Below are 23,692 nucleotides of genomic sequence, written 5' to 3'. Positions count from 1 at the left end.
CGGCAGGCGGACCCTCAACCACTGCGCCACCAGGGAAGCCCCGGATCTTTTTTTTTAGTTGCGGCATGCGGGCTTCTTAGTTGCAGCATGCAATCTCTTAGTTGCGGCATGTGGACTTCTTAGTCGCAGCGTGCATGTGGGCTCTAGTTCCCCAACCAGGGATCAAACCCTGGCCCCCTGCACTGGGAGCATGGAGTCTTACCCACTGGGCCACCAGTGAAGTCCCTCAACAACCCTTTTATAAAATGATTTCAAATCTCCTTCAGAAGTTTAAATTCCTAACATAAGTGGTAATACTATGTACATGTTGGCTGTACTCTTCAAGCCAGAATAGGGCCTGAAAAAGGGAGAGAATTTCTCTGGTGTTCTATTCCCAGTGTATTTTAGTGTTGGACTTCTTTGATTTTTTTCAGATTCTGCAATACTTGTATAAGGCCCATGATTTCAAATGGTTATTTTCTTGGTTGGTATTGGAAATTCAAGTCTACTTTGGTTTTAATGGTTGAAGATAAACAAAAGAAATAATCAATGTGATAGGAGCCCTTGAAATGTCATGTACAATGTACATCCTGCCCTCTAGCAAGCCCTGCTAGGCAGTGTAGCCTATGGAACTCTTGGCATATTGAATGCAAAGAAGAAAGGGAGTTTATCTACTCTGGCTTTAGCCATATGTCATGAATACACTTGCTTTTAAATGAATTTCATAAAATATTAATGTAATCATACCAAACAGCACAGTGGTGAGTACATCAGTCAGGAGTTATATTTATCCTGTGTATTTGTTTTTTGTTTGTCTCCATTTATTAGTAGACAGTACATGGAGGCAGGCATTTCTTTCTCAGTCGAAGTGGCAGAACTTGTTTAATGAACTGATGTTTCTGTAATCTGTGGTAAGGTAGAGTTGTGAGTGACAGAACTATATGAATAACAATGAGGAGGCAGGCAGAACAATAAAAGGAAGACAAACATTTCAGTGGGGGGGGAAATAGATGGGCTTGTTTAGTTGGCACACAATCTAATCTGATCTTTTCCTACTGAAAATTAACAGTTTGTAAATGGGGGAGATAATGTTAACAATTTTTCTAAAATCTTATACACAAGGAATCAAATTTTCCAAAGACATAAATGGCATTCTTAACCACAGTGCTCTCATTCTACAGCATAGGAACACAGAGTGTCAGGGCTCCTAAGTTCTCCAAGATGGAAAAAAAGACCTGGACGCCCTGTCCCCCCGCACAGAGCCTGACATATAGGAAGCTATCACAAATGTTTGTGGGATGTGGAAGTGAATGCCTGAATAAGTGAATATATTAGTGTGTGGACGCATGTTTTGAATGGAAGGAAGGAAACTTACCTATCAGGACCACCATGTATCATGCCAAAGGTTTTCATATCTGTTCTGTCCTTTCATCCTTTGAGCTAACTGTCATTATTTGTCCCTACTTTTACCAAAAAGGAGATGGAGGCACACAGATATTAAGAAACATCCCTCAAGGTCATATAACTAGCATGTGGAGGAGAGTAGAGAGATGAGAGTCACAGGGAGGAAGGGAAGGAGTGTGTGTGTGTGTGTGTGTGTGTGTGTGTGTGCACGCACAGGCATGTGTGAATACTTACATGTTGGGTGAGATAACATATGAGGGCTAAAAGTAAATTTGTTTTCAGAAAAATAAAATTTCCTCTTAGAAGAAAATTCGTTCTTCCTAAACATGTTCAAGGTCTTGGCATCTCAGCATGACAGGCATGTGGGAGGATGTGGAATGCCCTAGCTCTCTTGGACTGGCTTGCAATGGGAGGTGCTTATGGGCCACCCACCTGCCTATCTGCCCAGTCACAAGACTCCCTCCTTCTGGGCCTATCATACTTGAAGTCCTGCTTCTGTATGAACCACAGGTTCTTCCCACTGTTTAGATACACCTCCTTCAACATCTTAGAGAACCACCCAGGGGGGTCAGAGCCACCTTGAGGACATACTTAAAGGCACTGTCCCTTGGGCCTGAGTGGTGAGCAGGGTAAAGTCTGGGGGAGTAGGACCTGCTACTGCTACCATGACTACCCCTACATTATCAGAACTCCTTATGCAATATTTTCTTTGTTTGCAATACACTGTGCATTCTATAACAGAGGGCAGGGGTGAGAGGTTCTCTCAAAGAACATGCATTTTGTTATAGAGACAAAATTTAAACAATGAAATCAGTACCGCCTTTAGACCCAGGTAAGCGGGGCCCCTGCCGTGGGCCCTCACATCAGGGGACCCCGAGCTTTGGAATGACTGTCCAGATATTTTCTAAGTCCCTCTCCAGAGCTGAGGACTGGCCAGGTAGATAGTGCCATCGGGGTAGGTGCCCCAAGTCCAGAGCAGTTCCTCTGTGGGTCTTGATGGCAAGAAGCAGCTTTCTCAACATTTTCTAGGTTCCCCTCCAGTGCCTGGGATTCACAAAGGCCTGCAGTGTCATCTAAGCAAGGAGCCCCAATCTCAAATTGAACCTATGTGGACCTCAGTCCCCATTTTCTCCCTTTGAGGCACTCTTCAATCCTTTACCCGACATGTAGACTCAAGTAAATGCCCCCAAGAAGCTTCAGAACTTGTGCCTGTGGAGTCCTCCCAGAGTCTTGGTTCCAGGAGAGTATCCTGGCAAGTAAATCACTCCAGCTATATGGTATGGTATGTCTTTCATGGTATCGAATGGGCTACCAGAATAGTATTGATGCTGATTTGTGGTGAATCAATTGTGTATCTAGACAAGCCCCACAAAATATGTTTGGGGAGCTCCCACACATCCTAGAAGCACCCCTGAATGAAACAAAAGATGATGCAAAATAAAATTCGGTGGCAACAGGTGTAGAACAGTTTTTAGATAAAGAGATAAGAATGAACCAGTATTATCTGGAAAGGTGGGACTTTAAGCCAGGCCTTGAAGCATGGGGAGAATTTGGGGAGGCTTGAATGACTCCAGGCAGGCAGGGAGAACAACAGGAACAAAGGCACAGAAAATAGTTATTTCTTCAGCATTTTTGTGCTATGCATTATGCTAGGCACATTTCATTCATCATTTTCTTTATTCCTCATAGCTCCCTATAAAAGTAGGCGGAATTAACCCCGGTTTGCAAATGACGAAACGGAGGTTCAAAAGATTCATCCTGCTAATCAAATGGTAGAACTAGGACCCAGGTCTTCCTGAACCCCAAAACTGTATGCTCTTAACACCATGCTATACTGCAAAAAGACAGGAAGTGTTACAAGGGACAGCAAGAAGCCTTGTCTGAATGGAGCAGAGGGTGTGTGTTGGAAAGTAGTGTAAGGAAAGATCAATGGACAAGGCGCGGTCATATTACAAAGGGCCTTGGATGTCAAAATGAGAGGTAGAGACAAACAGGCACTGGGCAAACAAAAACAAAACAGGCACTGGGCAAACAAAAACAAACAGGCCTAGCCCAAAAGAAAAATGCACAATTAAGGGCACGATATTTAAGACCTGGTAATGCTAATAACGTGTTTTCTTAAATATTTTGCCTCTGTCTTAGAAAGACCTTTGGTTTGAAGCTTATAAGGTAGCATTCTGCCTCTACTTGATCTTGCCTGGTGTAATTTATTGTTCTCTCTTTCCTCTCCTTTTTAAGACTTTGATCCTGCTCTTGGAATGATGACTGGAATTCCACCAATAACTCCAATGATGCCTGGCCTGGGAATAGTACCTCCTCCAATTCCACCAGATATGCCAGTAGTAAAAGAGATCATACACTGTAAAAGCTGCACACTCTTCCCTCCAAATCCAAGTAATATTCTGCTTTCTCTCCACACAAGTCACAATGTTTTGGTGTCTCAGTCCCTTGGTTATTTGTTTTTGTGTTAAGAATGCTGTCAGGGCAATTAGTGCCTGTAAAGTGGTGGCTTCTGGGAAGGAACCTGGCTTTGGAATTGAATTCAAAATATAAGACTCCTGACACAGCTTAAAGTAAACTAGTGTTCTAGTTCCTTTTTAGAACTTGAATTTTGTTGAAAGGGGGCTCAGGTTATTTGGGTGGGGAAAACACTAACGGATAAGCCTCCCTTAGTTCTCTGCTGAGAGCGTGGCAAAAGTGCCATTTTTGTTAACAGCCCCAAGACTTTGTAAAGGTGAATGGAAAGAGCAAGTGCTATGGGAAGAGTAGGAATTTGGTATGTTGACTTATCTTCTCCAGAGCCCACCAACTGTGTCTGATGAAGCCTTGATTATAAACCCCAGTACTTACTCCTGCCTGTCTCTGGTATATTCTCTTGCACTCAGTGGCCTCTCAGCAATAAGGTCATGTGATTTAGGGACTCTCACAGTCTCTTTATGCACCCATCTGATCTGCTTCTGTCTTGTTTCTTCATTAGAAAGTATCTTTACCATCAATTCCTTCCCCTTTCTCCCACCTAACATTTCATCCAGGTCCTTGTCACCTCTCCAGCCCAACTCCAAGCTTGCCATCTCCCAAACACTTCCATGTGGAAGGTACTGAAATTAAAACAGTAGTTAATCTTTCATCGTTCTAATGCATTTCCAATAAAGTATTAGGGGCTAAATCCAATGGATACTTTTTAGTCCTTAAATTACTTTATTTCTCTACTATATTTAGAACTAGTGACCCCTTCGTCCTTCTTGAAACATTAGGTCATTTGAAGGTGTTAGAATGACCACCAGAGAGATTATATAGATCAAGAAGGAGGATGACCAAGCAGGGCACCCTAAGGAATTCTAACATTTCAAAATTTAAGAGAGAAAGGGGAATTTGCATTTCTATACACCCCTTAGCAGCAAAAGTCCTTAAAGCACTTAATCTTTACTGTTTCCAGTTCTTCTCCTCTTCTCTCTTAAATCTTCTTCATTTGGGCTTTTGCCCCGCCCCTCTATCAAAATGCTTGCTTAAGAACACTAATGTCTATAGCACTAATAAAGTTAGTTAGACAAATATTCTCATTCATACCTGGAAACCAGTCTTTTATAAGGACCATGACAATTATATTTACATAATATGCTTTTAAAATATTTGATAAATTGATAGACAATAATGATACCACATTATAATATGTATTTATTTTATGTTACTAGTTGCTATAAACTTTCTCATACCTTTAAAAAAAAAAAAAGAACACTAATGACCTCACAATGCTAAATCCAGTGGTCAATTCTCACTTCTCTTCGTAACTGACCTAACAGCCATGTATGACACAGTTGATTACTCCTTACTCACTGATATACTTTTTCACTTGGCTTCCAGGATACCACACTATTGGTTTTCCTTCTCACACTGGTCATTCCTTCTCAGTCTCCTTTGCTGATAACCTTCTGTTCTCGCTTGACTTCTTACCTTTGGAGAGCCCCATGACTCAATCCTTGGACCTCTTCTCTGTACTCATACCGTTGATATGCTCATCCAATCTCATGGCCGAAAAAAAGTATGCCAGTGATACTCTAAATTATATATTTAGCTCAGAGCTTGTCTCTGAACCCCAAACTCATATCCTACTGCTTATTTGATATCTCCACTTACCTGTCAAAGAGACATCTCAAGTTTAATATGTTCAGAACAAAACCCCTAATATTTACCCCCAAACCTTCTCCACTAGTATCCTTCTCCATCTCAGATAATGGCAACTGCATCCTTTCAATTACTCAGCCAAAACTTAAGGGTAATCCTTACCTACTCTCTTTCCCTCACACGCCATATTTAATCTGTTAGAAAACTCTGTCGGGTCTACCTTAAAATATATAACTAGAATTCTACTATTTTCATGATAATTACTGCTATGACCCAGTTTATGCCCCCATAATACATTTTCTGAACTATTGCAATAGCCTTCTAATTGGTCTTCCTCTTTCACCCTTGCCCCCTACAATGTATTCTCAAGAGAGCAGGCAGAGTGATCCTTTTTAAAACCTAAGTCAGACTATGTCCCTCCTCTATTCAAAACCCTTTAATGGCTCCCTGTTTTACTCAAAATAAAGGCCAAAGTCTGTTTAATGGCACAGAATCACTTTGTCCCAGCTTACCCTTCCCCCTCCTTGTATCCACAAGTCCATTCTCTAGTAGGTCTGCGTCTTTATTCCTGTCTTGAATGGCACAGAAAGACCTTTAATGGCAAAGAAGATCCTCCCTCTCTCACATTATCTCTTTGACTTTGTCTCTTACCACTCTCCTTTCCATCACACATTGTTCCTGTTATACTGACCTCCATGCTGTTCTGTGAACACACCAGGTACTCTTCCATCATAGGGCATTTGTATTGGCTCTTTCCTCTGCCTAGAATACTCTTCTCCTAAATATCTGCATGGCTAACTCACCTCCCTCCTTCAAGTCTTTGCTCAAATGTCTCCTCTTCAGTAACCCTGACAACCTATTTAAAAGTTCAGCCCTCCCTGCCGCACTCCCAATCCTACTTACCCTCTCTATTTTTCACTTAATACTTATTACCTTTTAACAAACTATGCAATTTATAGAATGTAAACTTCACAAAAGCAGGAAGTTTTGTCTGTTTTGTTCACTGATATATCCCCAGCACTGAGAAAAGTATCTGATATATATAGTACGTGTTCAATAAATATCTCTTGAGTGATGGAGGGATGGATGGATGAATACAAAAGGAGAAGTCAGAGGTCTAGAAATCAAACCAAGAGAGCATGAGGTAATTACACCACATGCTGACAACTTCTAAATCTATTTTTTCAGTCCATGGCTCTCTTCTGAGCTTCAGACACATATAGCCAACTGACCACTAGACTTTTCCAGGTGTATCTACATCAAATGTGTAAAAAACAGCATTATAGTATAGTGAACAAACTACTAGATTAAAAGTCGAGAGAATTGTGTTTTACCCCCAGCTCTGTCACCAACTACCTGAGGGATCTTGGGTTAGTTGCATGACCTCCCCAGGTCTCAGTTTCCTTGTCTGTAAAGTGAGGCTATTGGGTTAGATTACCGTAGATACCTCCAAGGTTTCATCCAGTTCTAAAAATATGATTCTTGATATTAAAAATGTAGTTACCACAATAATTATTCACCTAGGCAAAAGCCCCTCAAAATGTATTAGGAAAAGCAAGGGCAAATTGGCAGGTGGCCCGTAGAGCTTTGTGCCTTCAGTGGAACAGGCAGTATGGTATAATAATTAAGAGCCCCAACGTGACATAGGCCTGCTTTCATATCCCAGATCTCCATACTAAATAGCCATGAAATCCTGGGTAAGTAACTTAACTTCTCTGATCTAGACTAGGCAAAATCAGTTCTGGTCTAAAAATTCAACAGATCAAACTAGACTGGAGCTGACTGCACCAGTCTCCTAAAGATAAATGGTGAATTGTCCTAGGAGCAACATCCTCTGATTCCTAGGAGTCAGAGATATGGCAAAAGAAAGCTCCCTGGAACACAGGTACTTTTTTTCACAGGGTGGCTATCAGAGATTTACTGCATTCCCAATTAACAGTCCTCAGTTGGTGGTATAAGAAGAGGACAGCACCCTCTCTGCAGAGAACTCAATTCTGTCAAGATTTTTCACTTCAGCTGACAGACCTTCTGTATGGAGAGGTTGCGTTTTTCATCTACTGTGAAATAACAGTGAACATGGAATAAACGGTGGAATATCATCTGCTATCTGTGTGCAGGCATGTGGGAAAGCACCCAGGAGCCAGAAAAAGAGCAATCATTTCATTTTACCATCCCAAAACAGGCTGAACTCATTTTGGCTCCTAGGGCTGGGTTCTATAAAGAAACTTAGAGACAATGGATAAATTGAGAATTAATAAAGATTCGCTGGCCTTCTGATTACTTCCAATCAGTTGGGATTACATTAAGATATATCTGACCCCTGCTGATTGTCTAGGGGACCTTCAATCTTGGGCTTTCTGATAAAATCAACTCAAAGATTTTGCAGTATGCAAATTCTGGCAAACCAGTTGAGTGATCTGTGATGCTCCTTTGAAAAGCAAGATGCAAGTGGTTTATTGGGCCTCTATGCTGCTCCCTGCCTCACTTCTCAAAGATGAGCAGTGACTTTGATCTTAATGCTGATTGCCCCAACACAGTTCCCCAGAGTGGGTGCTTAGCTGTAATTAGAATTGCTAGAAGCCCTTCCTTTTCCATTACCAGAGATTAGAGTGCTTTATACTCCCAGTTATCTTGCATCTTTTTACATGGAAGTTTCTTCTTCTCCATCCGGAGTGGTGATTGGGGTGTTACAGGAGCTTAGTACATTACCTGATTAATAGGGTTAACTCCTATGGAGTTACCATTGCTATGCCCATATCACTGTATTTCGGTGGGATTAGAAAATCGGGCCCAGACAACAAAGTACTTTGAGCTGTTAATTAAAGAACAAGTACTATCCATTAAGGAAGACAGTACAGCCCATTGCCTTGCTGGTGGCATACACCTAAATCTCAACAAATGCTACATTTACCCAAGGAAACTAAATAAATCCCCAGCATTCTTGACACTACTCTTAGTGGCTTTTATGCGCCTTTACTTAGCAGACAGTCACCAGACATTCCTTAGAGTCTCTCAACGGACCTAAAGGTAAACCTAGGCTAACTGAAATAATATAAAAAGGTGATTATTTGCTTCATAAAAAGATTCTTTATCGAATTCATTTAAATAGTAAACTTCAGAAGGGTTCTAAGGCAGGATTTTATTCTGAAGCCTTAGATTTGAAAACATGGCTCTAACTAAATAGATGTTGTTAAAAATTCTTTACCTAATATAGTCAGTGGCCGGGTTGTGTTCTATAGTGAAAATCATGTGTGTCTTCACAGCTGTAGATTCTGAAACTGAGCAGGACACAACGGGCCCTACAGGATACAAAAGGCCCTCCATGTCCCCTGTTTCTTGTTTGTAGGAAAAGATTTTTGTCTCCTAGGTCTTTCTGAGTGCCAAAGAGCAGGCACAAGCAGTTACTAATTGGAGAAGTGAAGGAATACAGAAACAAAGGAAAAGCAGTTGAGCAAGATAGCTTGAACAATAATTCAACAATAAAACAGAGTCCTAGTTACTCTGCAAGGAATATGCCCCAGACTGGTTGGAACCAGAAGGTTTATGATTAAGATTCCTGAAACACCACCCTGTTACCTCACTACCAACCAGTCAGAAGAAAGTCATACACCCTGCAACCCTCACCCCAAATGTTGCCTTTAAAAACCCTTCCATGAAAGCCATCAGGGAGTTTAGGTCTTTTGAGCATGAACTGCCCATTCTCCTTGCTTGGTGCCTGCAATAAATGCTGTACTTTCCTTCAGCACAACCTGATTTTGGTAGATTGGTTTTACTGCTGGGAGGGTGGGGTGTGAAGCAGACCCAAGTTCAGTTCTGTAACAGTTTCTCTACCAATAAGAGTGATTCCTTCCCAAACCCAGCCTTATCTAAAGATCTGGATAAAGCAAGGAGCTGAGGGTTTAGAAATCCAGGTCTTAGCTATCACTCCACTCCGGACTTGTAGTAGGATTTTAGAAAGCCTCAGAGTGGTAATTAGGAAACCTGAGTTCTATAATAGTAAATAATAATAACACTATAATAACTACAATTTATTGAGAACCTATCAAGTGCTAGGCATTATGCCACATGCAATATAGGCAGTAGGAATTATCCTACAATAACCCTTGTAAGGTAGAGGATGGTATCCCTATTTTAAGATGAAAAAACAAAGTTCTCAGAGGTTATATAATTTTCCCAAGGTCATACAGACAGTGAGTAATTAAGGTTTAAGTCCAGGTTTAACTGCTCCAGGTTCATTTTCCTTCTCTTTCTATCTGATTTGTTGACCTTGAATGAGTTACCTAACCTCACTCAGCTAAGGTTTTTCCTCAGAATATTATAAGTTTAGGCCAAGTCAGTGGTTTTCAACTATAGCTACACATTAGAGTTGCCTGAGGAACTTTAAGAAAATGATGCACATGCTGCACCCCAGACTAATAAAATCAGACTCATTGGAGTGAGACCCAGGCATTGTTTGTTTGTTTAACTCCCAAGTTGATTCTAATGTGCTACCAGAGTTGAGAATCACTGGAAGTGTGATATCTAGAATCCTTTACAGTTCTTAAAAAACTCAGAAGTATAAGTCTCAAGAGATTCTGGATCTCATTTTTCCCTTTTTGGCTAAAGTTATAACCTCTCTAATGTTAGACATTTCAGATTCCTGCTCACTAGGTTATCTTCTTTTCCCTTTAAGCTTCTCCTATGGAATAAAAAACCAATACAGTGAGTTCTTGAAATTGCAGACATTTAAAATTTTAACAGAAATTTTGTAGGTTCCCTGAATCCCTCTACCCCTTTTACTGACTAAATAGAGGGAAAGAGAGCATCATGAGAACTTGATTATTCTGACCCACACTAATAAGCAAAGTGAGGAAGCTTAAGATGCTAATAGCTGAGGCAGCTCTCAAATCATCTGCTTGCCAACTTGGATAAGAATCAGGTGGGGGCCTTGGCCTAATCTACAAGTGAAACTCATTTAGTTTTGCATGTGAGCTGTAATCACTGGTTGTCAAGCTCTCCAAATCTTGAGCTGGGAGAATTATTGTTAAGAGCTGAATGGGAAGAACAGATTACACAAAATAAATCCTTGCAGATACAAAACCAACACTAGAAAACCCTTGACCATCATGCTTTGTTTTGTTGGGCTATGAACTGTAGGATTTTGCTTGGGAAATGCTTTGCTACATATAAACAGCAACAAGGAGCTGGCAGATACAACCGGCTTTATGTATAAGTGAGTAGAAAGCACATTTTTTAAGCAGAAGGAGAATCATCTCATTAAGTAGGTTTTTGGGGGGTTTTATTTTTGCGGTACGCGGGCCTCTCACTGCCATGGCCTCCGCAACGGGACGCGCAGGCTAGGCGGCCATGGCTCACGGGCCCAGCCACTCCATGGCATGTGGGATCTTCCCGGACTGGGGCACGAACCCATGTCCCCTGCATTGGCAGGCGGACTCTCAACCACTGTGCCACCAGGGAAGCCCATTAAGTAGGTTTTTAATAACTCTACAGCCAAATTTATCTCACTTTATTTAATGATTTCCCAGATGAGCTTACTTTCCTCTAAATGCTGCATGATTGGCTCTGGACCTCACTTCTCCAGCAAAGAATCTGAGGAAGAGCTCACTGGTATCAAAAAACAAAAAACCTAAAAGGGATGATCTGTACTCTGGCTGACTTTGTCAACCAAATTATTCTGATAGCTGTAAATATTTTTGTAAATGTTCACCCCTTCACTGTCAAATTAATCCTGAAACAGTTCTTTCTGTAAGCATGAACAGGGAGAATACAATAACTACAAACTGAATTAAACAAACCCTTCTCTCAAGGACGTTGGTTCTAAGAATTCTCAAAAGTAAGTTTAAACCAAGTGGGATTTCTTTCCACTAATTGTCTTCTTAATAAAAATGACTGAAAATTGGGCATAGCTGGGTTGTCACAACAAAAGTAAAGAACAAAATTAAAGAACTTTTGATGAGACAGATGGGTCTAAGTCTTTATCCTGTATACATACATCACGATCACCAAATCACTGAATAAAATAATTCTCAGGGTCAGGCAACCAATTTGCTATGGAGCAGAGATGAGCATCTTGGAGGCCACATGCTTCTGGGACTCTTAGGCAGAAGTCTGATGGGGACAGTAGGGCTGTCTCTGGGACATGTTAAGTTTCTTAGAGGTCTGTCCTAAGCAAACATTTTAATTTCAAATGCTTTTGCACTTACACTTAGATCTTCCACCTCCTGCAACCCGAGAACGACCACCAGGATGCAAAACAGTATTTGTGGGCGGCCTGCCTGAAAACGGTACAGAGCAGATCATCGTGGAAGTGTTTGAGCAGTGTGGAGAGATCATTGCTATTCGGAAGAGCAAAAAAAACTTTTGTCACATTCGCTTTGCTGAGGAGTACATGGTGGACAAAGCCCTTTATCTTTCTGGTAGGTGTTTAGTCATGAGGATTGTGCCCACCAGGCACAGCACAGAGATTGGGGATCAGTGTATTTGCACCTTTGGCAGTTAAAGTTTGGGCTTAATGGCAACCTCTCTTGCCTTCATAGATGGAAAATGCATGTTACTACCTGATGTATTCCTTTAAAAGTTCTTAAGTAGTTCCCAATTGCCTATGGGATAACTCCAAAACTCCTTACTTGTAGTGTTAAAGGCCTTGATTATCTGTTTTACCTCTCAACATTATCTCCCAATCCTTCCTTCACATACCATGTCCTAACACTAAACTAATTCTAGTTCCCAGAATGTGCCCATGGTGTTTTATGCCCTTTCCTCTGACTAGAATTACCTTTTCCACCCCCACCCACCATACACACATCTTCATACCCTAAAGCTCCAGCTCAATCATAACCTGTTCTAGAAATCTTTCCCTGACTTCTCTCCCCACTCTGCCCCAGGCTGGTTTGGGCACCCCTTCCTCAGTGATTCTGCCATGCCTGGTGCTTCCTCCTAGCATGACACCTGTAACACCATATGAGAACTGTCTCTTTCTACCTCTGTCTGCTGCAACAGAGAATGAACTCCTTAGGGGAAAGACTGTGTCTTATTTAACTTTGAATCCCCAGCATCTAGCACATAACCTGGTACAAAAGTAGATGCTCAAAAATAATTATGGAAGTCAGTTAGTTATCAAATATTTATTGACTGATAATCAGAATGCTAGGTTGCTGAGGATATGGCAAAGACTGAGGCATACAAAATTCTTGCCATCAGGGATATTACATTCTGAAGATGGCAAAATATGATATATATGTAAACAATATCAGGTACCAATAAATGCTATGAAGAAGACAAAAACAGCTAACATACCTGGGGTTGCTAGGAAAGCAAGTATTCTCTAACATTTGAATTGAGATTTGAACAATATGAAGGGGATTGCCATGCAAACATCTGTAGGAGAAGCATTCCAAAATAAGGAAGAACAAGTCAGAGACCCTAAGATGAAAATGGACTTGTCATGTTCAAGCAGAGGAGGGAAGGTAAGCATGACTAGAGCACAGTAAATGAGAGAGAGGCACTGAAGGGAAATGAAGTCAGAGGTAAACAGTACCAAATTATGTTGGTCCCTTAATCTATACAGACATACCTTTTTTATTGCACTTTGCCTTATTATGCTTTGCAGATATTGTGTTTTTTACAAATTGAAGATTTGTGGCAACCCTGCATTGAGCAAGTCTATCAAAGCCATTTTCCCAACAGCATTTCGTCACTTCGTGGCTCTGTGTCACATTTTGGTAATTCTGGGAAAATTTAACTTTTTCATTATTATTATATTTATTATGGTGATCTGTAATCTTTGATATTACTATTGTCATTGTTTTGGGGTGCCACAAATTGCACCCATCTAAGATGGTGAACTTAACTGATAAATGTGTGTGTTCTGACTGTTCCACCGACTGGTCGCTCCTCCATCTCTCTCCCTCTCCTTGGGCCTCCCTATTCCCTGAAATACAACAATATTGAAATTAAGCCAATTAATAACCCTACAATGGCCTCTAAGTGTTCAAGTGAAAGGAAGAGTCTCTCACTTTAAATCAAAAGGTAGAAATGATTAAGCTTAGTGAGGAAGGCATGTCTAAAGCTGAGATAGGCCAAAAGCTAGGCTTCTCATGCCAAACAGTTAGCCAACTTGTGAATGCAAATGTAAAGTTCTTGAAGGAAATTGAAAGTGCTAGTTCAGTGAACACACAAATGATAAAAAACTGAAACAGCCTTATTGCTCATATGGAGAAAGTTTTAGTTGTCTGGATAGGAGATCAAACCAGCCACAACATTCCCTTAAGCCAATGCCTAATCAAGAGCAAGGTCCTAACTCTCTTCAGTTCTGTGAAGGCTGAGAGAGGTGAGGAAGCTGCAGAAGAAAAGTTTGAAACCAGTAGATGTTAGTTCATGTGGCTTAAGGAAAGAAGCCATCTCCATAACATAAAAGTGCAAGGTGAAGCAGCAAGTGCTGATGTAGAAGCTACAGCAAGTTATCCAGAAGGTCTAGTTAAGATCATTAATGAAGGTGATACACTACACAACAGATTTTCATTGTAGATAAAACAGCCTTCTATTGGAAGAAGATATCATCTGGGACTTTCATAGCTAGAGAGGAGAAGTCAATGCCTGGATTCAAAGCTTCAATGGACAGGCACACTCTTTTTAGGAGCTAATACAGCTGGTGACTTTCTGTTGAAGCCAGTGCTCATTTATCATTCTAAAAATCCTAGGGCCCTTAAGAATTATGCTAATTCTGCTCTTCTTATGCTCTATAAATAGAACAACAAAGCCTAGATGACAGCACATCTGTTTAACAACATGGTTCACTGAACATTTTAAGCCCACTACCGAGACTGACTGGTCAGGAAAAAAAGATTCCTTTCAAAATATTAATGCTCATTGACAATGCACCTGGTCACCCAAGAGCTCTGCTGGAGGTTAATGTTTTCATGCCCGCTAACACAGCATCCATTCTGTAGCCCATGGATCAAGGAGTCATTTCAACTTTCAAGTCTTATTATTTAAGAAATACATTTTGGGGGCTTCCCTGGTGGCGCAGTGGTTGGGAGTCTGCCTGCCGATGCAGGGGACTCGGGTTCGTGCCCTGGTCCCGGAGGATCCCACATGCCGTGGAGCGGCTGGTCGGCACCCGAAAAAAAAAAAAAAAAAAAAAAAGAAATACATTTCGTAAGGTTATAGCTACCATAGATAGGGATTACTCTGATGGATCTGGAAAAGTCAATTGAAAACCTTCTGAAAATGATTCACCATTCTAGATGCCATTGAGAACATTCGTGATTCATGGGAAGAGGTCAAAATATCAACATTAACAGGAGTTTGGAAGAACATGATTCTAACCCTCATGGATGACTTTGAGGGACTCAAGACTTCAGTGGAGGAAGTAATTGCAGATGTAGTGGAAATAGCAAGAGAACTAGAATTAGAAGTGGAGCCTGAAGATGTGACTGAATTGCTGCAATCTCATGATAAAACTTTAACAGGTGAGGAGTTGCTTCTTAAAGCTGTGCAAAGAAAGTGGTTTCCTGAGATGGAATCTACTCCCTGGTAAAGATGCTATGAAGATTGTTGAAATGACAACAGAAGATTTAGAATATTACCCAAACTTAGCTGTTAAACTTAGCTGACTCCAATTTTGAAAGAAGTTCTACTGTGGGTAAAATGCTATCAAACTGCCATGCATGCTACTGAGAATTGTTCAGGAAAGGAAGAATCAATTGATGCAGTAAACTTCATCGTTGTCTTAAATTTTAAGAAGTTGCCACAGCCACCCCAACCTTCAGCAACCACCACCCTGGTCAGTCAGCAGCCATCAACATCAAAGTGACACCCTCCACCAGCAAAACGATTACAACTCTCCCCCAAATTCCCCCATGCAGAGAATGGATACATGTATAAGTATGGCTGAGTCACTTTGCTGTGCACCTGAAATTATCACAGCATTGTTAATCGGCTATACTCCAATATAAAATAAAAATTAAAAAAAAAGATTACAACTCACTGAAGGCTCAAATGAAGGTTAGCATTTTTAGCAATAAAGTATTTTTAATTAAGGTATTTACATTTTTTAGATGTCATGTTATTGTACACTTCATAGACTACAGTACAGTGTAAACATAACTTCAATAGGCACTGGGAAATCAAAAACTATGTGTGACTCACTTTATTGCGATATTCACTTTATTATGGTGGCCTGGAACTGAACCCACAATATCTCCAAGTTATGCCTGTAGTAACGAGTTTATTATTCTGGATACAATGGGAAGCCATTGAAGGATTTTAAGGAGTAGGGTGATGTGATCTGATATACATTTTAGAAATATCACTTCTGGGTAAAGAATGGACTGAAGGGTATGGGCAAGTGTGGTGACTAGTGGTTAGTTAGCTAACCATAGCATTAGTCCAATCCAGAAGTGATAGCGGCTTATATACTATGGTAGTTGGAGTGGAGATAGCAAGAACTACTCTGCATAAAGTCACTTGTTCCTGGTAAAAGTTCAGATTTGGGGAGACTGAGGCAATTGGAATTGGAATGATTTTCTTTGTAAATATTATAAAGTTTCATGGCTGATCCTTTGCTTATTTGAATTGTTATTTTTCTTTATGGGGCAGTGGACAAATAAGATGAAGGCAGAAGACAGAGTAATTGGAAAGGGCATAGAACAATTAACTACTTCCTTCCCTAACTACTAACCCTTCCCTAAGGGTTAACAATTTGGAGAATTGGGTCCAAGTGCTAGACATTTTACAGAATCTTCATTCACGTAACAGGCGCTTGTTGGACATCTCCTTTGTGTAAGCTATTGTGCTAAATGTTGTACAGAGTAGAAAATGAGTTAAACCTAGTTCTTCCCTTTAATGAACCCAGGGTTAGTATGCAGTCATACATTCATTAAAGAAACTTTGAGCACCTGGCATTGCTCAAGACACTGATAAGACACACTCATTGCTAATAATAATGACATTTGAAAGTTATGTGTGCTGTACGAGAAGTATGGTAAAGTGTTATGGAAGTTTAGAGGAGAGAGAGGGAGGAAGGGAGGAAGGAAGGGAGGATGGGAGAGAGGGAGGGGGAAAGAGAGAGAGAGAGAGAATTTGAAATTGTCTGGTTCCTGACTGGGGTTATCAAGGTAAAAGGTAGCATTTAGACCAAGTCTTTGACAAAGAGAAAGCATTTGAATGTGGACAATGGGGCATAGATACAGCATGAGCAAAGGTACAGAGGTGGTAGGTTTTGATGAACATTCAAGGAAACAATAAGTAGTGGTTTGTGTACTGAGTAGACATGAAAGGAGGAGGGAAAACATCCATCGTCAGCACACTTTGAAAGGCTTAACAGTTGGGTCTTTACTTCTCAGATAATAGGGAATTGTTGAAGAAATTCTTGAACAAGGAAGATTGTTTCTGAAAAATTAATGTGACCGCTCTGTATAAAAATGGGTAAGAGGAGAGGAGGTCAGTTAGATACCTGTTGCAATAGACCAAAGAAAAGGTAATGAGCATTGGAAAAATTAGGCTGGTAACATGGGAGAGGAGAAGGGGAGGCAGATGTAGAATGCTCTTTTTACATTTGCCAAGTGCTGTAAAATCCAACTACTGAAGATTTAATAGCCCTTAGCAATGATAACAGAGCATTCCACAATAGACTATTTTAATAAAAACTTAAAGGTCTTGAAAAGCCCTGAACAGTTGTACATAAAAGACGACATGCTGCTCAGGAGGTATCCATCTAAATGTCATTGAAATCAGCTCTCTGGTAACAGCCACCTGGAAACATTCTCACGGCTGCCAAAGGAAAGGAGATTGCAATCAGTGATGTGAAAACAACTAATTTTTCCCTTTAAATTTGAACCTGCTCCCTGAAAGTTTACACGTGCTAGAAAACTCCTGAATTGGATGGCTGTTCTCCCACTTTGTAAAAGAAAGAGGTTAAAACAAACAAAAATCCCTTAGAAAGGGGCTAGAAATGTAGACATAATTGTTTTTTCTGTTGGAGTTTGAGCACCTTTGGGAGCCGGCATTGTACAAAGTGCACCACCTCAAAGCATCACAGTATCTTGTGTATATTTATGCAAAAGTTTCATTTCCTCCTCTCATTTGATCTTCTCCACAATCCTGGGAGAATAGTCAAGGTAATCATTAATAGCCCCATTTTTCCGATGGCTCAGATAATTAAATAAGATGAATGGGGGTGTGAAAGTACATTGTAAACTTTAAAGAGCCCTAGCAAAGTTTACTTATGAAATGTATTTATTCTTCCTCTTTCTAAAAAGAATATTTTAGTGTGACTGGGAATTATTCTTTATAACAGCTTTATTTAGGTATAATTGACATACAATGAACTTCACATATTTCAAAAATACAATTTGATACTATTGACACATACATACAGCTGTGAAACCATCATCATAGTCAAAATAATGAGTATGTACACCTCTCCCAAAAGCTTCCTTCATGCCTCTTTTGTAATCCCTTCTTCCTAACCCTCCCCAGTTCTCTCCCCTGGCAAACACTGATCTATTTTCTGTCTGATTAGTGTGCATTTTCCAGATTTTCATATAAATGAAATCATATGTTTTGTATGCTCTTCCTTCCTTTGTATAGATCCAGATTTCCATTTGGTATCATTTTCCCTGTAATTGAATTTCCTTTAACATTTTTGGTAGTGCAAGTCTGCTCCTGATAAATTCTTTTAGCGTTTGTACGTATCAAAAATTTATTCCACTTTTTTTAAAAGATATGTTCTCTGGGTGTAGGATTCTAGGTTGACAGTTTTTTTCTCTCTCTCTCAGATGTTGCTCCACTATCTTCTTACTTGCATTGTTTTCAACAAGAAATATGATGTTATCCTTATCTTTTTGTTTCTCTGTACATAAAATGTGTCTTTTGTCTATGGCAGCTTTTAAGATATTCTCTTTATTGCTGGTGTTTAGAAATTTGATTATGATGTGTCTTGGTATAATTTTCTTCATGGTTTTCCACTTGGGGTTCATTGAAATTCTTAGATCTGAGTTTTCATCAAATTTGGACATTTCCTTCCTTATTTCTTCAAATATTTTTTTCTATTCCCTCCCCTGTCTCCAGTCATGGCTCCAATTAGGCATATATTGGACCCCTTGAAGTTGTCAACAGCTCACCAGTACTCTGTTCATTTTTTTAAGTCTTTTTTCTCTCTGTATTTCATTTTGAATAGTTTCTATTGCTATGTCTTCAAGTTCATTAATCTTTTCTTCTGCAATGTCTAATTTGTCATTGGTCCTGTCCAGTGATTTCTTTTCAACTCAGACATTGTAGTTTAAATCTATAAAAGTTTGATTTTGGTTCTTTTTTATGTCTTTTGTGTTTCTACTTAATATGTTCTATCTTTTCTCTAGCTTCTTAAGCATATGAAATCCAACTATAATAGTTTTTATGTCCTTATCTATTAATTATATTATCTGCATCACTTCTGGGCCTGCTTCGTTGACTGATTTTTATCTTTATTATGATTTTCCTGCTTCTTTGCATATTGGGTAAATTTTTATTGAACATCAGACATTGTGAATTTTACCAGGTGACAAATATTTTTCATTCCTGTAAGTATTCTTGACCTTTGTTCTGGGATGCACTTAAGTAACTTGAAATTTTTTTTATCTTTTTAGGTCTTGTTTTTAAGTTTTATTCAGCAGAACCAGAGCAGGGTTTAGTCTAGGGCTAATTTTTCCTCACTAAGGCAAAACTCTTTTGATTACTCTATCCAATGCTCTCTGAATTATTAGATTTTCTCCTCCGGCTGGTGTGAAAAGGAAATAGTCCTAGCCCTGTATGAGCTCCAGGGATTATTACCTCTAATGCTCAGGTAATTCACACATAGATAGACATCAATACTGAGCTACATAATAGGGGAGGACCCTCTTCAGATCTCTGAAGTTCTTTCTCTGTGTAGCTTTCTTCTTTCCAGTACCCTGCCATGCAAACTGTCTGCCATAGTCTCCCTGGATTCCCAGTTCAATCTCCTCAACTCAGGGAGATCACCATGCTTTGCCTGAGTTCCCCTCCCTGTGCTGAGGCCTGGAAACTCTCTCCAGGCAATAAGCTGGGGAAATCTTAGGGATCACTTCATTTGGTTCTTGTCTCTTAGTGATCTCTGTCTTCATTGCCTAATGTCCAATGTCTTAAAAACTATTGTTTCATACATTTTGTCCATATTTTTACTTGTTTAAGGCAGGAGTTACCCTGCAAACTTGTGCTTAGAATGAAATGAGATAAATGTGTGTGGAAGCAGCTAGCTCAGCTTCTGAAACTTAAAAGATTAATAAAAACTTAATTTTTTTTGATTTTTTTGTTGAGAGATTTAACTTTGGTGCTATAACTGACACCAAAAGTGGAGGTGTGGACTTGAATCCTGGTTATCTGAATCCTAGTCCTATACCAGTATACTATAAGCATACTACCTCTTTTTTTAAGGATCCAAAATTATATGTCACCTGGATCACATACCACTCCCCGTTATATCTATTCCACCACCCCCTCCAAAATGGTTCCAAGTCACCAGATACATCTAGGAAGCAATTTGGGGGATTGAAATGTCGAGCTGATTTAAATTTATCAAAATTTTATTGATTTTATTTAAATTTTATCTAAATTTTATCAAAATTCTGAGTGGCGGAATGACTGACACTCTTGAAGTTATCCAAAGACACCACAATTTGAGGCCACCTTTTGCATTCTTCCCAGCCCATGGTGCCACATAAAGCTTATTCTTGATACAGTTACCCACAGAGCTTCCCTCTGTCACAGGTAAGGTGGCAGATGGAGAAATGAAAGTCCTATGAATAAGACTGACCCAACCATGGAATAATAAACTATTATCAGAGATAGAGACTATAATCCAAGTCTTTAATGTTCTCCTTGCTAGTAGTGGGGAGAGAATTTGGGGTTATGTGGTCCCTGGAAACTGCTGTGACTGCATCTGAAGTACCGAACTTGAAAAGCTACTTACAGTGGCTCACTCACTGGGCTGTTCTTGTTCTCTCCTCTCTCTCCCTCTTGTGCACTTAGGTTACCGCATTCGCCTGGGCTCTAGCACTGACAAAAAGGACACAGGTAGGCTTCATGTTGATTTTGCACAGGCTCGAGATGACCTGTATGAGTGGGAATGCAAACAGCGTATGCTTGCAAGAGAGGAACGCCACCGTAGAAGGATGGAAGAAGAAAGGTTGCGCCCACCATCCCCACCTCCAGTGGTCCACTATTCAGATCATGAATGCAGCATTGTTGCTGAAAAACTAAAAGGTATACAAAACACTCGAGCTTTGTGATTAAAATAACTCTTTTCTTTGGAGAAATGTAATAAATATATTTGTATTGTTGACAGTTATCCTTGAATTTCCCACTGAGGGATTCTAAGCATTTCTTGCGTTGAAGCCTTGCAGTTAGAAAGGTGTACCTAGTATTCAAGAGCCAAAAATTTGTCCCTCCCACCTGTGTCTGTGATCCTTCACTGTCTCAAGTTACTTTTTCTCTCCATACATCAGGTGACTAGAAAGAAACATTTTTTTCCCACTTTTCCACATCAGAGAATTTTAGCTGTGATCCATGCATGACTTGGGACCTGTAAGCACCTCCACCCCGTTTCATTGTGGATAGCAAGTTAGTTTTGAATTCTAAGTCAGAATAAATCAGAACAATAGAACTTGATGTGACCTCAGAAAACTCTGATAAAATTCCATTTTATAGATGAGAAAATGGAGGGCCAGAGTAGTTACAGTATACATTCTTCTTAGATTACTCAAAGACGTAGCTACTACCAACTAAAAGAGGACTCCTTTAATCACACATTTATTTCACACAGTAACTACAGAGACTTCCAGACATTGCTAAATCAGACTGCTTTCCCTTTAGTTTTGATTCCTGTTCCCCTTGCTTAACTCTCAGAGCCATTTTGCTAATTTAACCTTAATTGCCTTGCCTGGTCTCCTGTGTTAGTAGCTCAAATCCAGTTTTTTCATTCTATGAGTATGGTTGATTTTACTGGATGAGTGCTGGTGTCCCATTGATCTTATTGGTGACACCAACCCAGCTCTAACAGTATGAATTTTTCTTGCTTCTTGTGCTCTAGGCTCAGCAAGATGCTGCTAATTCCCCCTTTGCAAATAGGTCTCATTCACCAAACTTGTTTGCACCTTATAGCCTAAGGGTTTCACACGTTAAAGAAATCCTTTGTTTGGATTGATTTGTCTTCCTGTAAGAGAAAAGCAGGAAACATAGAGTCCAGAGTAGAGACACAGAAATAATGGTACACTTTGAAAAGCTGGAAAGGCTGAAAGCATTGGTAAGATGCCAGGTCCAAGACTTAACTGTTCATATAAGACCAAACAGCTCAGTTTGAATTTTTATAAAAAAATGAATTTGCTGGTTTTGTGGAACTCAAGCAAAAAGTAAGCATCAATGAATCAACTATACATCAATAATTTTTTAAAAACTGAGCATCAACATAAAGACTGTATGTAAGTAATGAAATGAAAACTGCTATAACGGTGAGGCTGACCTCTCATTACACATCTGCACTTACAAAGGCAAGTGGTAAGAAGTTCACATTACAGTGAGAGATGGTTCCACTGGACATAAGGGTTCCTGGCTAGAGAGGGATGTGGAGTCCTACAGTGGGCCTTCAATGGGATGCTAATGGACTCTCCCTCTCAGGAGTCTTTAACAGCAGAATATGTAAGTGGCTATCTCAGAAAGCTGAACCAGAGGCTTTGGAAGCTGAACCAGAGACTACTATTTTAACATCAGAGAGTAACTCCTAACTAGCTGTAGAAATCTACATGGATGGTTCCTCAGGCAAGAGAAACAGGATGTGGCAAAATGTAGAAATAGAATGAATTACATCAAAATAGATTGTGACTGGGACTGAATGGAAGGCCTGGGGCTGGATTGGATGCAGGAGTGATGTTACAAAAAGTCAAAGATGTAAGTGTTTATACCTAAAGAATTGCCATTTAACTCTTTCTTAAGTCTCCTTCCAAAGGTTTAATTCCATGGATCCAGGATAAAGTCAAATGCAAGTTAAGCTCAAGGCTCAAGTTTACTTGTGCTTATTAAAAAATAAGATTGTAGAATTCTGAAGTTCTCTCACCGCTAATTTATATATTACACACATGCACACACACACACACACAGAGGTTAAGAAATTTGCAATATGTGAAAACTATGTCAGTAAAGAAAACTTTAAGAAAAGAAGAAATACTCTTGTTCTGAAAATTCTTCGTAGACTACAACCAATCTGCCTACTTTTGGAATCTTTCATTCTTTCAGTCTCTCTGCTCACCTGCTGCCTGTGTGTGCACACGTGTGCATGCATGGTTCCTCGCCCTCTGCAATTAATTCATTTCACAACCTTTGCCAAAAAGCCATGGTGGCCTCCTTGCCAGCATGTTTGGAAAATAGATGGAGATTTGGTTACTTTCGATGACTCTAAAAATAAATTCTCTTTTTTCAGATGATTCCAAATTCTCAGAAGCCGTGCAGACCTTGCTTACCTGGATTGAGCGAGGAGAGGTGAACCGTCGCAGCGCCAACAACTTCTATTCCATGATCCAGTCGGCCAACAGCCACGTCCGCCGCCTAGTGAATGAGAAAGCTGCCCATGAGAAAGACATGGAAGAAGCAAAGGAGAAGTTTAAGCAGGCCCTTTCTGGAATTCTCATTCAATGTGAGTGGAAGTCATAGTTCTGCCAGAAGGGTGAGAGGGCACTTCACTTAGTCATCACTCTCTCTACACAGGAGCCAGGGCTCCAGAGCCATCCTGTGTCAAGAAGGAATGCCCTCTTCTGCCTTGTGCTCTCCTTATATTGCCAAATGCCTGAGCTCTGGTTTCATGGGAATCACGTGCGCACCTCCTATGTTCATTTTCTGTGGTATATCTACTTCAGCTCCTTAGAAACACTGACGCTTAGACCACAATCCTGTGATTTTACTTTCGCTTGTTCTCAAAGTAAGTTACAAGCAGCCTCAGGCTCCAGTGGAAAATTCGGTATTTCACTGCTGAAGTTAGAATGTAGCATCAGGATTTGTAAGCATCTTTGCTTCAGATTTGCATCATTATGCTTTTCAGGTATTCCATTTCAGGGATAAATGTAATTATATTTCCCAAGGTAATTGAATAAAAGCCAAATTTGCTACTTCTACCTTTTTTTTTTTTTTTTTTTTTTTTTTT

The 23,692-nt window shown here is 40.0% G+C and overlaps 1 protein-coding gene across 6 annotated transcripts in view; it reads left to right on the top strand.

Annotated features, from left to right (window-relative positions):
- The window catches only part of ENOX2 (ecto-NOX disulfide-thiol exchanger 2), a 278,795-nt gene that overhangs the window by 215,212 nt on the left and 39,891 nt on the right, over positions 1–23,692 (top strand). For 5 of the 6 annotated variants that reach the window (XM_024739585.1, XM_024739583.1, XM_024739582.1 and 2 more), the window contains 4 exons: positions 3,622–3,777; positions 11,715–11,921; positions 20,533–20,766; positions 22,976–23,188. In XM_024739585.1, coding sequence (XP_024595353.1) covers positions 3,622–3,777; positions 11,715–11,921; positions 20,533–20,766; positions 22,976–23,188 — 810 coding nt within the window. The remainder of the gene's footprint in view (positions 1–3,621; positions 3,778–11,714; positions 11,922–20,532; positions 20,767–22,975; positions 23,189–23,692) is intronic. The other variant, XM_024739584.1, reaches the window with a different exon arrangement.

The sequence above is a fragment of the Neophocaena asiaeorientalis genome, unplaced genomic scaffold (genome assembly GCF_003031525.2).
Source record: "Neophocaena asiaeorientalis asiaeorientalis breed wild unplaced genomic scaffold, Neophocaena_asiaeorientalis_V1.1 scaffold493, whole genome shotgun sequence".
NCBI classification, from domain to species: Eukaryota; Metazoa; Chordata; class Mammalia; order Artiodactyla; family Phocoenidae; genus Neophocaena; species Neophocaena asiaeorientalis.
Note: the sequence above shows the minus strand (reverse complement) of the source record. Positions and strands in the feature narration are given on the sequence as shown.